General features: G+C 33.6%; 1 protein-coding gene and 1 long non-coding RNA gene across 3 annotated transcripts in view; both read right to left on the bottom strand.

Annotated features, from left to right (window-relative positions):
- Positions 1-16,890, bottom strand: part of LOC107832358 (patatin-like protein 2) — a 116,346-nt gene that overhangs the window by 86,069 nt on the left and 13,387 nt on the right. The window contains exon 3 of the mRNA XM_075234342.1: positions 16,428-16,621. Coding sequence (XP_075090443.1) covers positions 16,428-16,621 — 194 coding nt within the window. The remainder of the gene's footprint in view (positions 1-16,427; positions 16,622-16,890) is intronic.
- LOC107832359 (uncharacterized) lies at positions 15,465-16,421 on the bottom strand. 2 transcript variants are annotated; one of them, XR_012701218.1, is made up of 3 exons: positions 16,248-16,421; positions 16,008-16,155; positions 15,465-15,752 (listed from the first exon to the last, which is right to left on the bottom strand). It is a non-coding gene; the product is annotated as an uncharacterized LOC107832359 (long non-coding RNA). The 2 variants fall into 2 exon arrangements; XR_012701217.1 differs by lacking the exon at positions 16,248-16,421 and having other exon boundaries at positions 16,008-16,241.

The following is a 16,890-nucleotide window of genomic DNA, read 5'->3' as shown; positions in this document are numbered from 1 at the left end:
CGATCCCGACGGTGGAACTTTCAAGTCGTGACAGTCCGAGTCGGACATGCGGAGTAGATATCCACATATCTTTACCTGTCCATGTAGGGGTGTACAAAGAAAATCGATAAACCCCACTAAACCGATAATCCGAGTCAAACCGAAAAAAAACCCGATGTGGTTTGATTTGATTTGGTTTGGTATTGAAAAATAAAACCCGACCATAATTGGTTTTGTTTGGTTTTAACTAAAAAAAAGTCAAACCGAAACCAAACCAACTCGATAGTACATTTATATAATTTTTAAAAATAATTTATACATATAAATATTTATTGTAATGTAATTTATAAATATTTCTTAAACGTTTTCACAGTTTTATCTATTAACGTATTATTTCAAGTTTAGACTTAACATTCTTGAATGGTAAATAAATTTTATAGCCGATAAATGTAGTAACTCAAACATATTATAGCCCATAAATGTAGTAATTCAATTCAATACTAGGAATGACGATAGTGCTGGATAATTATTTAGTTTTACATTGGTTTATAATGAAAATACATAACTTAGTTTATCTTTTTCTTTAGTGCTTAGTTATGTATTTAATATTAGTACTTATTAGCTATACTTATTTTAGCATGACCTATATTACTTAGTAATATTTGTTTTATATAATTTTATTATTTTATCTTTGTTATTGAATATTTTAGTATAATCCTGTGACTTATCTCATATTATTATTTTAGTTTCTTGAAAAACACATTATATAGTTGTATTTTACTAGAACTTAAGAAATATTTGGAGAACAAGTTACATATTTTATGCTATGAAGAATTAACCGGAAAAAAAACCCGAAAACCCAAACAAAATCGAACAAAACCGAGATTGAAAAATCTGACTTTGTTGGTTTGGTTTGGTTTATAAATATAAAAACACGACACCATTGGTTTGGTTTGATAATCAAAAAATTTGAATCAATCCGACCTATGTACACCCCTACGTCCAGGTACCTTTCTATGTCCGTTTGAGGACAAATGTTTGTTTTAGAGATGGAGTGATGACCCGATAGGTCATTTTCAGTTTTAGCCCTCAATTTTGAATTTTGAAACCTCGATTAGCTCTGTTTAGCATTCTTCGATTTGCGTGCGCAATCCATGTCTTCTTCCGAAAGGTTTTTATGTGAAGAATCGAGAAAAATATGAAATCGTGTCTTAAAATTTATTTGAGTTGACTTCGATCAATGTTTTGAGAAAACGGTCACTATTTTGACGATCTCAGTGGGTGCGTATCGCGATTTGGGACTCGGGCGTATGCCCGGAATCGAATTCAGAAGTCTCTAACTTGAATTAACTCAATTTGTTGAAAACTAGAAATCTAAAGTTTTAAAGAATTTCTAAATTTATCCATAAGTTGACTTTGTTACTATCGGGTTTGAATTTCATATCGACACTTGTTATAAGTCCATTACAGTATTTATGACTTATCTGCAAAATTTGGTACAAACTGGAGTTGATTTGACGTGATTCAGACGTTCGGTTGAAACATTACATGTTCTTAAGTTTCATTGAAAACTTTTATTTGTTTTAGGTTCTGATTTGTAGTTCTGGGTATTATTTTGGTATTTTGATCACGTGAGCGAGTTCGTATGGTATTTTTGGACTTGTGTGCATCTTTGGTTTGGAGCTTCGAGGGCTCGGGTGAATTTCGGATAGGCTACGGAGTGGTTTCAGACTTAGGAAAATAGTTGGTGCAATGTGTTTCTGGTGCTGGACTGCAGATCTCGCAATTGCGAGGCCTGGCTCGCAAATACGAGCCTCACTTTTGCGAACATTGTATCGCATTTGCAAGCATGGTATGGGTTGGGAATAGTTCGCATTTGCGGACTCTGTATCTTTGCAATTGCGAAGATTTTGGTTGCAATTGCGAAGATTTTGGTCGCAATTGCGACCATTGTCTACTTGGTGCTTCTTCGCATTTACGAATTATTCTTCGCATTTGCGGACTGCTTTTATTCGCATTTGCGATGACAACAGGCTCAGTCGCTTCAGCTGGGTAAAAGAGGGGGGAAATGAGAATTAGCTCATTTCTTTCAAACTCTCAATCCTAAACGCCCTAGAGGCGATTTTCCCAAGAGATCTTCTTCCTAAATTCATTGGTAAGTGACTTTAATCCATTTCTATTCAATTACCCATTACATTTCATAGGTTTTCAACATCAAATCTTAGATTTCAAGGTAAAAATTAGGGATTTGGGTAGAATTAGGAATTTTTGTAAATTTGGGATTTAGACCTCGAATTGAGGTCGGATTTCGAAAGTAATTATATAACCAGGCTCGGGGGTGAACGAGTGTTCGGGTTTTGGTCCGAATTTCAATTCTGACCAAGCGAGCCCGAGGTTGACTTTTGTTTATTTTTTAATAATGATCAAAATTGAACCTCTTTTATTCATGGGTAGTTTCTAAGGCTTATTTTGAATCGTTTGGTTAATAATTTGGTATATTTGGTTAGTTTGGAGGCTTGTTCAAAAGGCAAGGTCGTGGTTGAACTTTGCGTTGATTGTGGAGTGAGGTAAGTATTGGGTTTAACCTTAATTTGAGGGAATTAGGAACCCTTAAGTTATGTGCTATGTGAATTACATGTGTAGTGGCGTATATGCGAGGTGACGAGTGTATATATGCCGTCAAATTACTTGTCTCAATGCTTTTTCGTATTTCGTTAATTACCTTGTTCCATGACTTAACCGGTACATTACTTGTCTTCCCTAACTTCATTGCTTAATATTATGTCTTGTATCCATGCCTTAATTTCTACATGCTTATTTGTCTTCCATGCCATAATTGCTACTTGCCATTTAGTATTTCTTGTATTAAAATATCCATCCCTTCCTTAATTCCATACTTATTTACTACTTGTCTCGATTTGTTTCCCTCATATATCTAAATTGTCTTATGCCTTGTTGCCTTATAGTTTCATATTAATTGTTGACTTTATTGAAGTAGTTTTACTTGTACGTATTGTTAAAAGTACCGTTGAGTTGGTAAAGTTGAGACATCCGAGTAGTTCGAGCCTATTGATTATCATGTTATTCTCCATTGCTCGTACAATTTTTCTCTTGATGTATGATTTCTTGTAAATCTTAGTTATTGTGTTACTATTGTTAATTGATATTATTTGGGGAGCATGTTGCACGCCGCAACGGAGATTGAAAAGTGATGAATTGAAAATACGGAATAAGGATGGACTATGATATTGACAAATGATTATAAGGAGGGGTCGAGTTGCGCGTCGCAACAGATTTTTTTAAAGTTTATGTTGTTGGATCGGATTGCACGCCGCAACATGTTGATGGAAGTTATATTTGTTGTAATTGTTGAATTGGCCTCGGTTGTTGAGATGAGTTGTATGACTGGTTATTCGGAACTCTCTACTGGTTGATTTGAGTTTCGTTGATATGAGTTATCTTTTTACTTCTATTCATGTCGTCTTCTTCTTCTTATTATTACTATTATTATTATTATTATTATTATTATTATTATTATTATTATTATTATTATTATTATTGTTAGTAGTAGTAGTAGTTTATTTGTTTTACATGAAATAAAGTGAAAAATTCAATACTTATTCGTTGTTGTTGTTGTTGTTATTGCGTACAGGTTAATGTAAGTGACGCCTTAGCCTCGTCACTACTTCGTCGAGGTTAGGCTCGACACTTACAGAGTACATGGGGTCGATTGTACTCATACTATACTCTTCACTTCTTGTGCAAATACCGGAGTTGGTCCCAACGGCATACCGTAGACATCCTCGGATCCAGCTACCCAGAGGAGACTTGAGGTAAAGTTGCGCGGCGTCCGCAGCTGTGAAGTCCCCTTCTACTTCTTTTAGTTGTTCTTTTGATTCAGACAGTTATATTTATTTTAGACCATTATTTGTAGTATCATAAACACTCATGTATTCGTGACACCAGATTCGGGGTTGTATTTAAATTTCGTCACTTATTAGCTTATTTATCTTGTTTCATACTATTTAATTTCTTTATTGTCATCGTATTTGAAGTTTGTTAAAAATAGTTAATAAATATATCTAACGTTGGCTTGCCTAACAAATGAAATGTTAGGCGCCATCATGGTCCCGAAGGTGGGAATTCTGGGTCGTGATAATTTTCCATCCGTACCAACCCACCCCCACCCCGCCTTCACCCCCACCCTAAATAGAAATATTATTAATAATACTTTCTTTTCATGTTATAGATATAGTACCTTTTTTCATTTCAAAGAATGAGTATTTTCTTTTCATGATATATATAAAAACAAATATTTTAAGAAAAAAAGGTACTTTCTTTTCATGATGTAGACAACGTATTTTATTTTATTTCAACAAAATGATGTAGTAAAAAGTATTTTCTTTCATTTCAACAAAAAAGTATTTTCTTTTCATGATGGTAAAAAAAATATTTTCTTTATTTCAACAAAAAAGTACTTTCTTTTCATGATGTAGAAAAAGTATTTTCTTTCATTTCAAAAAAATGAGTAGTTATTTTTATATAGAAAAGAGTACTTTTTTGTCAACCAAAAAAAAATATTTTCTTTTAGTGATGGAGCACAAATTTCAACGTTATTTTTGCGTAAAAAAAAGTAGCACATTAGTTCCTTTGGGTTTGTGTGAATTTTTAGAAGAATAATTAAAATTTTTGAAGAAAATAGAGTATTATTGTTTTTTTGGGCGGGGGAGGGGGGGGGGAGGGGGGAGCAAAAGAATGGACTTGGGGAAAGGGACTGAGGAGAGTAACAAAATAAATTATTTTTCTAAAAATATTTTATACTCTATAACCAAACACTATAAAATATTTTCCAGAAAAAGTTTTTCATTCACCAACCAAACAAGGAAAAATGAGTGATAAAATAACCCATTTTTCGGGAAACATTTTTCATGAAAATATTTTCCTTCATACCAAACATACCCTATAAGTTAAATCTTTTTCCAGGTAATTTACTCCACTTATTATAAATAATTATTTGTAAGTGACTTAATAGTGTAAAAATTAATTTACACATGTCAATGTACAAAAGTTAAACTTGAAGTTCAAGTGTCAATGGTTCGGTTCGGCCGGTTATTTTATAAAATTTGTACCATACCAAATTTTCGGTTGTTTCAATTTATATAACCAAAATTAGACTTTTCGAAACCGTCCCAATCATCTCGGTTTCTCTTCGGTATCGGTACGGTTTAGTTAATGTTTCGGTATTTTTTAAAAATATCATGCAATAGTCGCTAGATAAAGTTAGAATGTGATAATGTGTACTTGCATAGGAATTTGGTAAAACTCTCTAGCTAGATATTTTTATTATTTTAAAAGTGATGATCAAATGAACATGAAAGATAACCAGAATAGAGATTCATCTCACTATTCTATGGTAGTATAATTAAAACAAATTAAGCAAAGACATGAGAATTATAAATCATACGAGTGGATATATAAATTGAGTTGAGACTCAAGAATAGAACTTAATAAAAGATTAGTATCCAACAAAAGAAACCTAAATTATACAAGCGGAAAGATATCCAAAGATCGTTGGAATACCTAGTGGCTTGCTACTGAAGATGTTAGAACTAATTTAGTTTCAATATGAGTAGTAGAATAAGTTTGGAAGTTGGGACCTTGGATATTGATTATTGGTCACTTGTAACTATTCCCATAATCCCAAGACCCAAGAAAAAAAAACCTTTTTGTTAGTTTAAAACTTAGTATATAAAATATCTTTTTCATATATAAATTTATTAGGTACGGTTCGGTATTTTTTTGATTTTTTTTTATAAAATTAAAAACCTACCCTATTATTTGGTACGGTTAAAAGTTTATATAAAAACCTACGATTTTATTAAAATAAACTTCATAATCGGTTCGGTACGGTTCGATTCGGTCAGTTTTAAAATATTCATTGACACCCCTAACTTGAACCGAAAGTAGTACTGAGCTAGCAACTAGACAACTAAAAGTAACAACAAGTTAACGGTATTGGTTGCAACTTAGCGCAACGCTTGGGCATAAATTCTATATCGAACCTAAAGGCATCCAAGAATCAAGAATAACACCACTGCTATTCTTTTCTTTCCTTGATGCCATTATCCACTAAACTTCTAAAATATCCTTCTTATCAGCCAGCCATAAAGTGCCTCGTCTATCTAATTGGAAATAGGTAAAAGATGCTTAGGAAATAAGAGAGTAAGTTGATAAATGTTATTGTAGAATTAAGTGGCCTTCGGAGCGAGGTAAGTGTTGTGTCTAACTCTGACTTGAGAGAATTAGAATTTTCTATGTGACGTTTATGTGAGCGGCGTATATGTGAGGTGACGAGTACTTATGCGCTGCCAATTTACCCGTTTTCCCTGTTTTCTCCCGTTTTTCTTATATTGTCTCTTTTCTATGCCTAATTGTTATGTGTTTAGACTAGTTTTGTTAAATTGATCATTCTTATCATGTTTACGGATTTCTAGTGATAATTGAGTGTTTATTTCAAAGTTGAGATTTATATTGTGGGACCAAATGTTAAAGTAAGGCTTGCATATGTTGTTCTATTTCCCTTGTTGTTAATTATTCATTGCATTATGGTAAGGGGGAGTGTTAATGCACGAAGGGTGATGTCGTTCCATATTGTGAGTGTTAATGCATGAAGGGTGATGTCGTGTCATATTGTGAGTGTTAATGCACGAAGGGTGATGTCGTACCATATTGTGAGTGTAAAAGCACGAAGGGTGATGCCGTGCCATGATATAAGAGTTAATGCACGAAGGGTGATGACGTGCCATTTCTATTGATTTTATGGTGAGATTGAGAGTAAAAGAACGAAGGGTGATGCCGTGCATTTATCCTTTACTGTATTTGTGCTCCTGTTGATTCATATTATATTGGTTGTTCTGTTCTCATTCTATTGTAGCCCTTTATTTCGTATTTTCCCCTAACATGTTTTGCCCTCCCGATAATTCTTGTCTAGCTCTTCATTACTATTATTTGTATATACACTGTTAAATTGTATAGGTTGATCTGCAGGTGCCTTGCCTTAGCCTCGTTACTACTTTGTCGAGGTTAGGCTCGACACTTACCAGTACATAGGGTCGGTTGTTCTGATACTATACCCTGCACCTTCTGTGCAGATTTTGGTACCGGCTCGGGTTGATCGAGATTTTAGCTGTTGGGACCCGCTAGCCGCTATCCGGAGACTCAAGGTACATCTGTCAGCGTTCACAGACTTTGAAGTTCCCGTCTATCTTTTCAGTTTTACTGTTTCTTTCATCCAAACAGTTGTATTTCTTTCAGACTATTACTTATAACGAATTCTAGAATTCTCGTGAATTGTGACTCCAGATCCGGGTGGTAGTAATTAATATAATTTTTATATTATTTCGCACTTATTATGTTTTATCTTAGCTAATTAATGTCATTTACTGAATGGAAATAAGGATTGGGTTTAATAATTCTCTAATGTTGGCTTGCCTAGCAAGTGAAATGTTAGGCGCCATCACGATTGCGACGGTGGAAATTTCAGGTCGTGACAGTCCGAGTCGGACATGCGGAGTAGATATCAACATATCTTTACCTGTCCATGTAGGGGTGTACAAAGAAAATCGATAAACCCCACTAAACCGATAATCCGAGTCAAATCGAAAAAAAACCCGATATGGTTTGATTTGATTTGGTTTGGTATTGAAAAATAAAACCCGACCATAATTGGTTTTGTTTGGTTTTAACTAAAACAAAGTCAAACCAAAACCAAACCAACTCGATAGTACATTTATATAATTTTTAAAAATAATTTATACATAAAAATATTTATTGTAATGTAATTTATAAATATTTCTTAAACGTTTTCACAGTTTTATCTATTAACGTATTATTTCAAGTTTAGACTTAACATTCCTGAATGGTAAATAAATTTTATAGCCCATAAATGTAGTAACTCAAACATATTATAGCCCATAAATATAGTAATTCAATTCAATACTAGGAATGACGATAGTGTTGGATAATTATTTTAGTTTTACATTAGTTTATAATGAAAATGCATAACTTAGTTTATCTTTTTCTTTAGTGCTTGGTTATGTATTTAATATTAGTACTTATTAGCTATACTTATTTTAGCATGACCTATATTAGTTAGCAATATTTGTTTTATATAATTCTATTATTTTATCTTTGTTATTGAATATTTTAGTATAATCCTATGACTTATCTCATATTATTATTTTAGTTTCTTGAAAAACACATTATATAGTTTTATTTTACTAGAACTTAAGAAATATTTGGAGAACAAGTTACATATTTTATGCTATGAAGAATTTATCGGAAAAAAAACCCGAAAACCCAAAAAAAATCGAGAAAAACCGAGATTGAAAAATCTGACTTTGTTGGTTTGGTTTGGTTTATAAATATAAAAACACGACACCATTGCTTTGGTTTGATAATCAAAAAATCTGAACCAATCCGACATATGTACACCCCTACGTCCAAGTGCCTTTCTATGTCCGTTTGAGGACAAATGTTTGTTTTAGAGATGGAGAATGTGATGACCCGATAGGTCATTTTCAGTTTTAGCCCTCATTTTTGTATTTTGAAACCTCGATTAGCTCTGTTTAGCCTTATTCGATTTGCGTGCGCAATCCATGTCTTCTTCCGAAAGGTTTTTATATGAAGAATTGAGAAAAATATGAAATCGTATCTTAAAATTTATTTGAGTTGACTTCGGTCAACATTTTGAGAAAACGGTCACTATTTTGATGATCTTAGTGGGTCTGTATCGCGATTTGGGACTCGGGCGTATGCCCAGAATCGAATTCAGAAGTCCCTAACTTGAATTAACTCAATTTGTTGAAAACTAAAAATCTAAAGTTTTAAAGAATTCCTAAATTTGTCCATAAGTTGACTTTGTTACTATCGGGTTTGAATTTCGGTTTCGACACTTGTTATAAGTCCATTACAGTATTTATGACTTATCTGCAAAATTTGGTACAAACTGGAGTTGATTTGACGTGATTCAGACGTCCGGTTGAAACATTACATGTTCTTAAGTTTCATTGAAAACTTTTATTTGTTTTGGGTTCTGATTTGTAGTTCTGGATATTATTTTGGTATTTTGATCACGTGAGCGAGTTCGTATGGTATTTTTGGACTTGTGTGCATCTTTGGTTTGGAGCTCCGAGGGCTCAGGTGAATTACAGATAGGCTACGGAGTGGTTTCAGACTTAGGAAAATAATTTGTGCAATCTGTTTCTGGTGTGGACTGCAGATCTCGCAATTGCGAGGCTTGGCTCGCAAATACGATCCTCGCTTTTGCGAACATTGTATCGCATTTGCAAGCATGGTATGGGTTGGGAAGAGTTCGCATTTGCGGATTCTGTATCTTCGCAATTGCGAAGATTTTGGTCGCAATTGCGACCATTGTCTACTTGGTGCTTCTTCGCATTTACGAATTATTCTTCGAATTTGCGGACTGCCTTTATTCGCATTTGCGACAACCACTACTAGAAATTCGGCAAAAATCGACCAAGGTCGACCGAACAACTTTGGTCGGTAATAAAACCGACCAAAAAACCGACCAAAGTTGGTCGATTTTTCAAATTTTTTTTTTATTTTACGAAACCGACTAACTTTGGTCGGTTTTCTTTGACGCAAAAATTCGGGAAACTATTTTTGAGTCCCGCAAATTTTATGTTTCAAGAAACCGACCAACTTTTGTCGGTTTTTCAATTAATATAAATAAAAATTAATATTAAAAAAACCGACCAAAATTGGTCGGTTAATTCGGCGGGTCATTTAAAAAAACCGACCAACTTTGGTCGGTTATTTTCGTGCGAAAATATAATTAAAGAGTATAAATCAAATAAAAGACAGTCTTAAAACAAAATGTACCAATGATCTAGTGGTAGAATAGTATCCTGCCACAGTACAGACCCCGGTTCGATTCCCAGATGGTGAATCTTTTTTTTTTTACATAATTAAAATACCAACCAACTTTGGTCGGAAAAAACCGACCAACTTTGGTCGTTTTTTTTTGCAATATGTTTTTTTTTGAATTTAATTGACCGACCAAAGTTGGTCGGTAATTTCCGACCAACTTTGGTCGGTATTCCTTTCCGATCACAAAAATACCATCCACACGTAAATGGTCGCGTTTTGGTCGGGTTTTGGCCATTACCGACCAACGTTGGTCGATTTTTTTGGTCGGTTTTTACCAGATTTCTAGTAGTGAACAATAGGCTCAGTGGCTTCTTCGCATTTACGAAGGGTTGATCGCTTTTGTGATTATCGCAATTACGAACTATGTGTCGTAATTCCGATACTGCAACTGGGTAAAAGAGGAGGAAAACGAGAATTAGCTCATTTCTTTCAAACTCTCAATCCTAAACACCCTAGAGGTGATTTTGCCAAGAGATCTTCTTCTTAAATTCATTGGTAAGTGACTTTAATCCATTTCTATTCAATTACCCATTACATTTCATAGGTTTTCAACATCAAATCTTAGATTTTCAAGGTAAAAATTAGGGATTTGGGTAGAATTAGGGATTTTTGTAAATTTGGGATTTAGACCTCGAATTGAGGTCGGATTTCGAAACTAATTACATAACCAGGCTCGGGGGTGAACGAGTGTTCGGGTTTTGGTCCGAATTTTAATTTTGACCAAGCGAGCCCGGGGTTGACTTTTGTTTACTTTTTCAATAATGATCAAAATTGAACCTCTTTTATTCATGGGTAGTTTCTAAGGCTTATTTTGAATCGTTTGGTTAATAATTTGCTATATTTGGTTGGTTTGGAGGCTTGTTAGAAAGGCAAGGTCGTGGTTGAACTTTGCGTTGATTGTGGAGTGAAGTAAGTGTTGGGTATAACCTTGATTTGAGGAAATTAGGAACCCTTAAGTTATGTGCTATGTGAATTACATGTGTAGTGGCGTATATGCGAGGTGACGAGTGTATATATGCCGTCAAATTACTTGTCTCAATGCTTTTTCGTATTTCGTTAATTACCTTGTTCCATGACTTAACCGGTACATTACTTGTCTTCCCTAACTTCATTGCTTAATATTATGTCTTGTATCCATGCCTTAATTTCTACATGCTTATTTGTCTTCCATGCCATAATTGCTACTTGCCATTTAGTATTTCTTGTATTAAAATATCCATCCCTTCCTTAATTCCATACTTATTTACTACTTGTCTCGATTTGTTTCCCTCATATATCTAAATTGTCTTATGCCTTATTGCCTTATAGTTTCATATTAATTGTTGCCTTCATTGAAGTAGTTTTACTTGTACGTATTGTTAAAAGTACCGTTGAGTTGGTAAAGTTGAGACATCCGAGTAGTTCGAGCCTATTGATTATCATGTTATTCTCCATTGCTCGTACAGTTTTTCTCTTGATGTATGATTTCTTATAAATCTAAGTTATTGGGTTACTATTGTTAATTGATATTGTTTGGGTAGCAGGTTGCACGCCGCAACGGAGATTGAAAAGTGATGAATTGAAAATATGGAATAAGGATGGACTATGATATTGACAAATGATTATAAGGAGGGGTCGGGTTGCGCGTCGCAACAGATTTGTAAGTTTATGTTGTTGGATCGGGTTGCACGCCGCAACATGTTGATGGAAGTTATATTTGTTGTAATTGTTGAATTGGGCTCGGTTGTTGAGATGAGTTGTATGACTGGTTATTCGGAACTCTCTGCTGGTTGATTTGAGTTTCGTTCATATGAGTTATCTTCTTTACTTCTATTCATGTCGTCGTCTTCTTCTTCTTATTCTTCTTCTTCTTCTTCTTCTTCTTCTTCTTATTATTATTATTATTATTATTATTATTATTATTATTATTATTATTATTATTATTATTATTATTATTATTATTATTATTATTATTATTATTATTATTATTATTATTATTATTATTATTATTATTATTATTATTGTTGTTGTTGTTGTTGTTGTTGTTGTTGTTGTTATTGCGTATAGGTTAATGTAAGTGACGCGCCTTAGCCTCGTCACTACTTCGTCGAGGTTAGGCTTGACACTTACAGAGTACATGTGGTCGGTTGTACTCATACTACACTCTACACTTCTTGTGCAAATACCGGAGTTGGTCTCAGCGACATACCGTAGACATGCTCGGATACAGCTACCCAGAGGAGACTTGAGGTAAAGTTGCGTGACGTCCGCAGCTCTGAAGTCCCCTTCTACTTCTTTAGTTGTTCTTTTGATTCAGACAGTTAAATTTATTTCAGACCATTATTTGTAGTATCATAGACGCTCATGTATTCGTGACACCAGATTCAGGGTTGTATTTAAATTTCGTCACTTATTAGCTTATTTATCTTGTTTCATACTATTCAATTTCTTAATTGTCATCGTATTTGAAGTTTTTAAAAATAGTTAATAAATATATCTAATGTTGGCTTGCCTAACAAATGAAATGTTAGGCGCCATCATGGTCCTGAAGGTGGGAATTCTGGGTCGTGATAATTTTCCATCCCTACCAACCCACCCCCACCCCGCCTTCACCCCCACCCTAAATAGAAATATTATTAATAATACTTTCTTTTCATGTTGTAGATATAGTACTTTTTTCATTTCAAAGAATGAGTATTTTCTTTTCATGATATATATAAAAACAAATATTTTAAGAAAAAAAAGTACTTTCTTTTCATGTTGTAGACACCGTATTTTATTTTATTTCAACAAAATGATGTAGTAAAAAGTATTTTCTTTCATTTCAACAAAAAAGTATTTTCTTTTCATGATGGTAAAAAAAATATTTTCTTTATTTCAACAAAAAAATACTTTCTTTTCATGATGTAGAAAAAGTATTTTCTTTCATTTCAACAAAAAGAGTACTTATTTTCATATTGAAAAGAGTACTTTTTTGTCAACCAAAGAAAAGTATTTTCTTTTAGTGATGGAGCACAAATTTCAACATTATTTTTGCGTAAAAAAAACAGCACATTAGTTCTTTTGGGTTTGTATGAAGTTTAAGAAGAATAAATAAATTCTTGAATAAAATAGAGTCCTGAAAACATTGAGTATTATTTTTTTTTTTTGGGGGGGGGGGGGGAGCAAAAGAATGGACTTGGGGAAAGGGGTAACATAAAAAATTATTTTCCTAAAAATATTTTATAAACTATAACCAAACACTATAAAATATTTTTTCCGAAAAAAGTTTTTCACTCACCAACCAGACAAGGGAAAATGAGTGATAAAACTACCCGTTTTTCGGGAAACATTTTCCATGGAAATATTTTCCTTCATACCAAACACACCATATAAGTTAAATCTTTTTCCAGGTAATTTACTCCACTTATTATAAATAATTATTTGTAAGTGACTTAATAGTGTAAAAATTAATTTACACATGTCAATGTACAAAAGTTAAACTTGAAGTTCAAGTGTCAATGGTTCGGTTCGGCTGGTTATTTTATAAAATTTGTACCATACCAAATTTTCGGTTATTTCATTTTATATAACCAAAATTAGACTTTTCAAAACTGTCCCAATCATCTCGGTTTCTCTTCGGTATCGGTACGGTTTAGTTAATGTTTCGGTATTTTTTAAAAGTATCATGCAATAGTCGCTAGATAAAGTTAGAATGTGATAATGTGTACTTGCATAGGAATTTGGTAAAACTCTCTAGCTAGATATTTTTATTATTTTAAAAGTGATGATCAAATGAACATGAAAGATAACCAGAATAGAGATTCATCTCACTATTCTATGGTAGTATAATTAAAACAAATTAAGCAAAGACATGAGAATTATAAATCATACGAGTGGATATATAAATTGAGTCGAGACTCAAGAATAGAACTTAATAAAAGATTAGTATCCAACAAAAGAAACCTAAATTATACAAGCAGAAAGATCTCAAATGCACTATGGCTTACTACGAAAGATCGTTGGAATACCTAGTGGCTTGCTACTGAAGATGTTAGAACTAATTTAATTTCAATATGAGTAGTAGAATAAGTTTGGAAGTTGGGACCTTGGATATTGATTATTGGTCACTTGTAACTGTTCCCATAATCCCAAGACCCAAGAAAAAAAAACCTTTTTGTTAGTTTAAAACTTAGTATATAAAATATCTTTTTCATATATAAATTTATTAGGTAGGGTTCGGTATTTTTTTGATTTATTTTTATAAAATTAAAAACCTATCCTATTATTCGGTACGGTTAAAAGTGTATATAAAAATCTACGATTTTATTAAAATAAACTTCATAATCAGTTCGGTATGGTTCGATTCGGTCGGTTTTAAAATATTCATTGACACCCCTAACTTGAAACGAAAGTAGTACTGAGCTAGTTAACGGTATTGGTTGCAACTTAGCGCAACGCTTGGGCATAAATTCTATATCGAACCTAAAGGCATCCAAGAATCAAGAATAACACCACTCCTATTCTTTTCTTTCCTTGTTGCCATTATCCGCTAAACTTCTAAAATATCCTTTATCAGCCAGCCATAAAGTGCCTCGTCTGTCTAATTGGAAATCGGCAAAAGATGCTTAGGAAATAAGAGAGTAAGTTGATAAATGTTATTGTAGAGATGTCAATATGGGCTGGCCCAGCCGAGCACAACCTGGCCAGGTCATGCGGGCTTTGGCATTTGACGGGATGGGTAGGGCCGACCCATTATTTTGGTGGACCTTAAAATAGTCAGTCCAGTTCTACATGGGTCCCGGGCCCCACGAGCCGGCCCACCATTTTTTAAATTACTTTTTATATTTTTTAAAATTTAAATTTTAACCTAATAAACATATTTTTAATCAAATATGTTTATTAAGCTCATGGGTCGGCCCAACCCAACCTCGGTCAAGTCTCATGGGCCATGAGCTTACTTTGGGCCGGGCTTAAAAGCCTTATTTTTAAATAGGTTCCAAAAATCTTAACCCAAACCTATTAATTCACGGGTTGGGCTGCGCCAACCGGACAGGCCAAACTCATATTGACGGCTCTATATTTTGCACCATCAAGTAAACTTGATACAATAATAGGTAGCTAGCTTTTCATATAAAAAACACATTGATAACTCACTATAACCAATTATATTTTCTGATAGTATAAACGTTCTTTATACGGTTTGCGTGCAAAACTTAAGTCCAAAAATAATTCAGTCAATAGCTTCAACTTTAGCCAATGCCTAGGGTTTTATGACATTTTTCTCATATATTCTTTGGCATTTAGAGACATGGGATTTATCATGTTTATTCCTCCCATTTAGGTGCAGAAGAAATCTGTGATGTTTCAAATATTACCATGATATTCAATTATCTTTGTTTAATTCTTCAATCATGTGAAAAGGGAGAGAAGATATGGCATTGCTTTCTATTCGCCAAATTCCAAAAATTTGTTATGACTCGGCAAAATGTTATTTCCCATTTCACAGTAAGATTTGTAGTTCAATCATCCAGTTGAGTAATTAACCTTTAACTGGAGAGTATAAACAAAAGGTGTAAAGAAAAACAAAAAGCCTCTAAAGATGCAGATATGTTCATTTGCCTTTAAACAAAGAGATAATCTTATTTCAGCGTTCAAGTAAGTTTAACAACACCCGACGATTATAGTCTAAACCATGTTACACACCTAAAGGATTAAAGCCAGCAGACGGCTTATTATTTCTTTGAAAGTCTCCAACAACCTAAGAGCTTCTACACTAGAGAAGATAGGCATTTCTTCTGCTCAAGGCTCAAGCCTTTTGTTTTTGGCGGAGCTTTCTTTGATCTGACAATCTTTTTGCCAACCTGTACAAACCCAAGAAAAACAGGAACAATCAAATTATCCATGATTGTGTGATATATATATATATAAACACTAGTGCAAAGAAGTTTTACGTGATTGTGTAATTAAACATGTTGTAGAAGATGACTGTTTTATTTTCCAAGTAATAACTAGTTCCATTTATTATGAGCAATTAAAGGTTAATGTATATAGAAGTTGAACTCATAATATAAAAAACAGGTTAATGTGTATATAATTGCTGTAAAAGGTGAACTTACTCAACAAGAGCCATTTCGTTGGTCCAATCGGCTTTTCCAACAGGTTTGACTTAACTTCAAAATGATAAGGAGGAAGGTAATATGGTGCTGCAGATGTAGAGATGCAAACATCTGCTAGTAGACAATCCTTTGAGTCGTCCACTTTCGCCTGTGCTAAATCATCCATCATTAGTGAAGAAAATTAAGTAGGAAAAAAAAGAAGAGATAAACAGAAAACAAAAAGCAAAAAATTAAAATGACCTGTAAAGATGAGTTCTTTTGGCTGATATAGAGCTGGGTTCAATAAATTCAACTGAATATATTTCTTTTGGCTCGATAAATCAAATATTCACCTTGTAAAATAAGTATGTTCATGTGACACGTTTCTAAACTCTCAAGTTGAAAGGATATAGGAGTAATTAAGATAATTTTGATGCCTACAGGGGCTTTGCTTTATCTTGCGGGAATATATTTGGGCTCTCCTTCAGATAGAATTCAGTAATCTCATTTGCAAGAAATAAAGGTCGATTCTTTTCATTTGGGGTAGTTAGCATTGCAGTAACTAAACCTCCAGTGCTTGTCCCTGCTATGTAGTCAAAGTAGTCTGCGATCCTAGCATCACTTCCGTCCTGTTTCTGTGGAAAAAATAGAAAAATGTATAACTCATACCATAGTCAATTTATTCCTATAATTTGTGTTGACTATATCGAATTAATTGTGACCATATTTGAGGCATCCGGAGGCCGATTCGCTAGGCAAGGGCATATTGAAATAAAGAACTTGCACGGTTTGAGGTAAGTAACACTTCTAAACTAGGTTATGAGGGTATGAATCCATGAATTACGTATTATATGAATTGTTGGAGGTGACATACATGCTAGGTGACGGGCGTGTGGGCGTGCCC

This window comes from Nicotiana tabacum, chromosome 17 (genome assembly GCF_000715075.1).
Source record: "Nicotiana tabacum cultivar K326 chromosome 17, ASM71507v2, whole genome shotgun sequence".
NCBI classification, from domain to species: Eukaryota; Viridiplantae; Streptophyta; class Magnoliopsida; order Solanales; family Solanaceae; genus Nicotiana; species Nicotiana tabacum.
The sequence above is the reverse complement of the archived record's forward strand: the minus strand, read 5'-3'. Positions and strand labels throughout refer to the sequence as shown.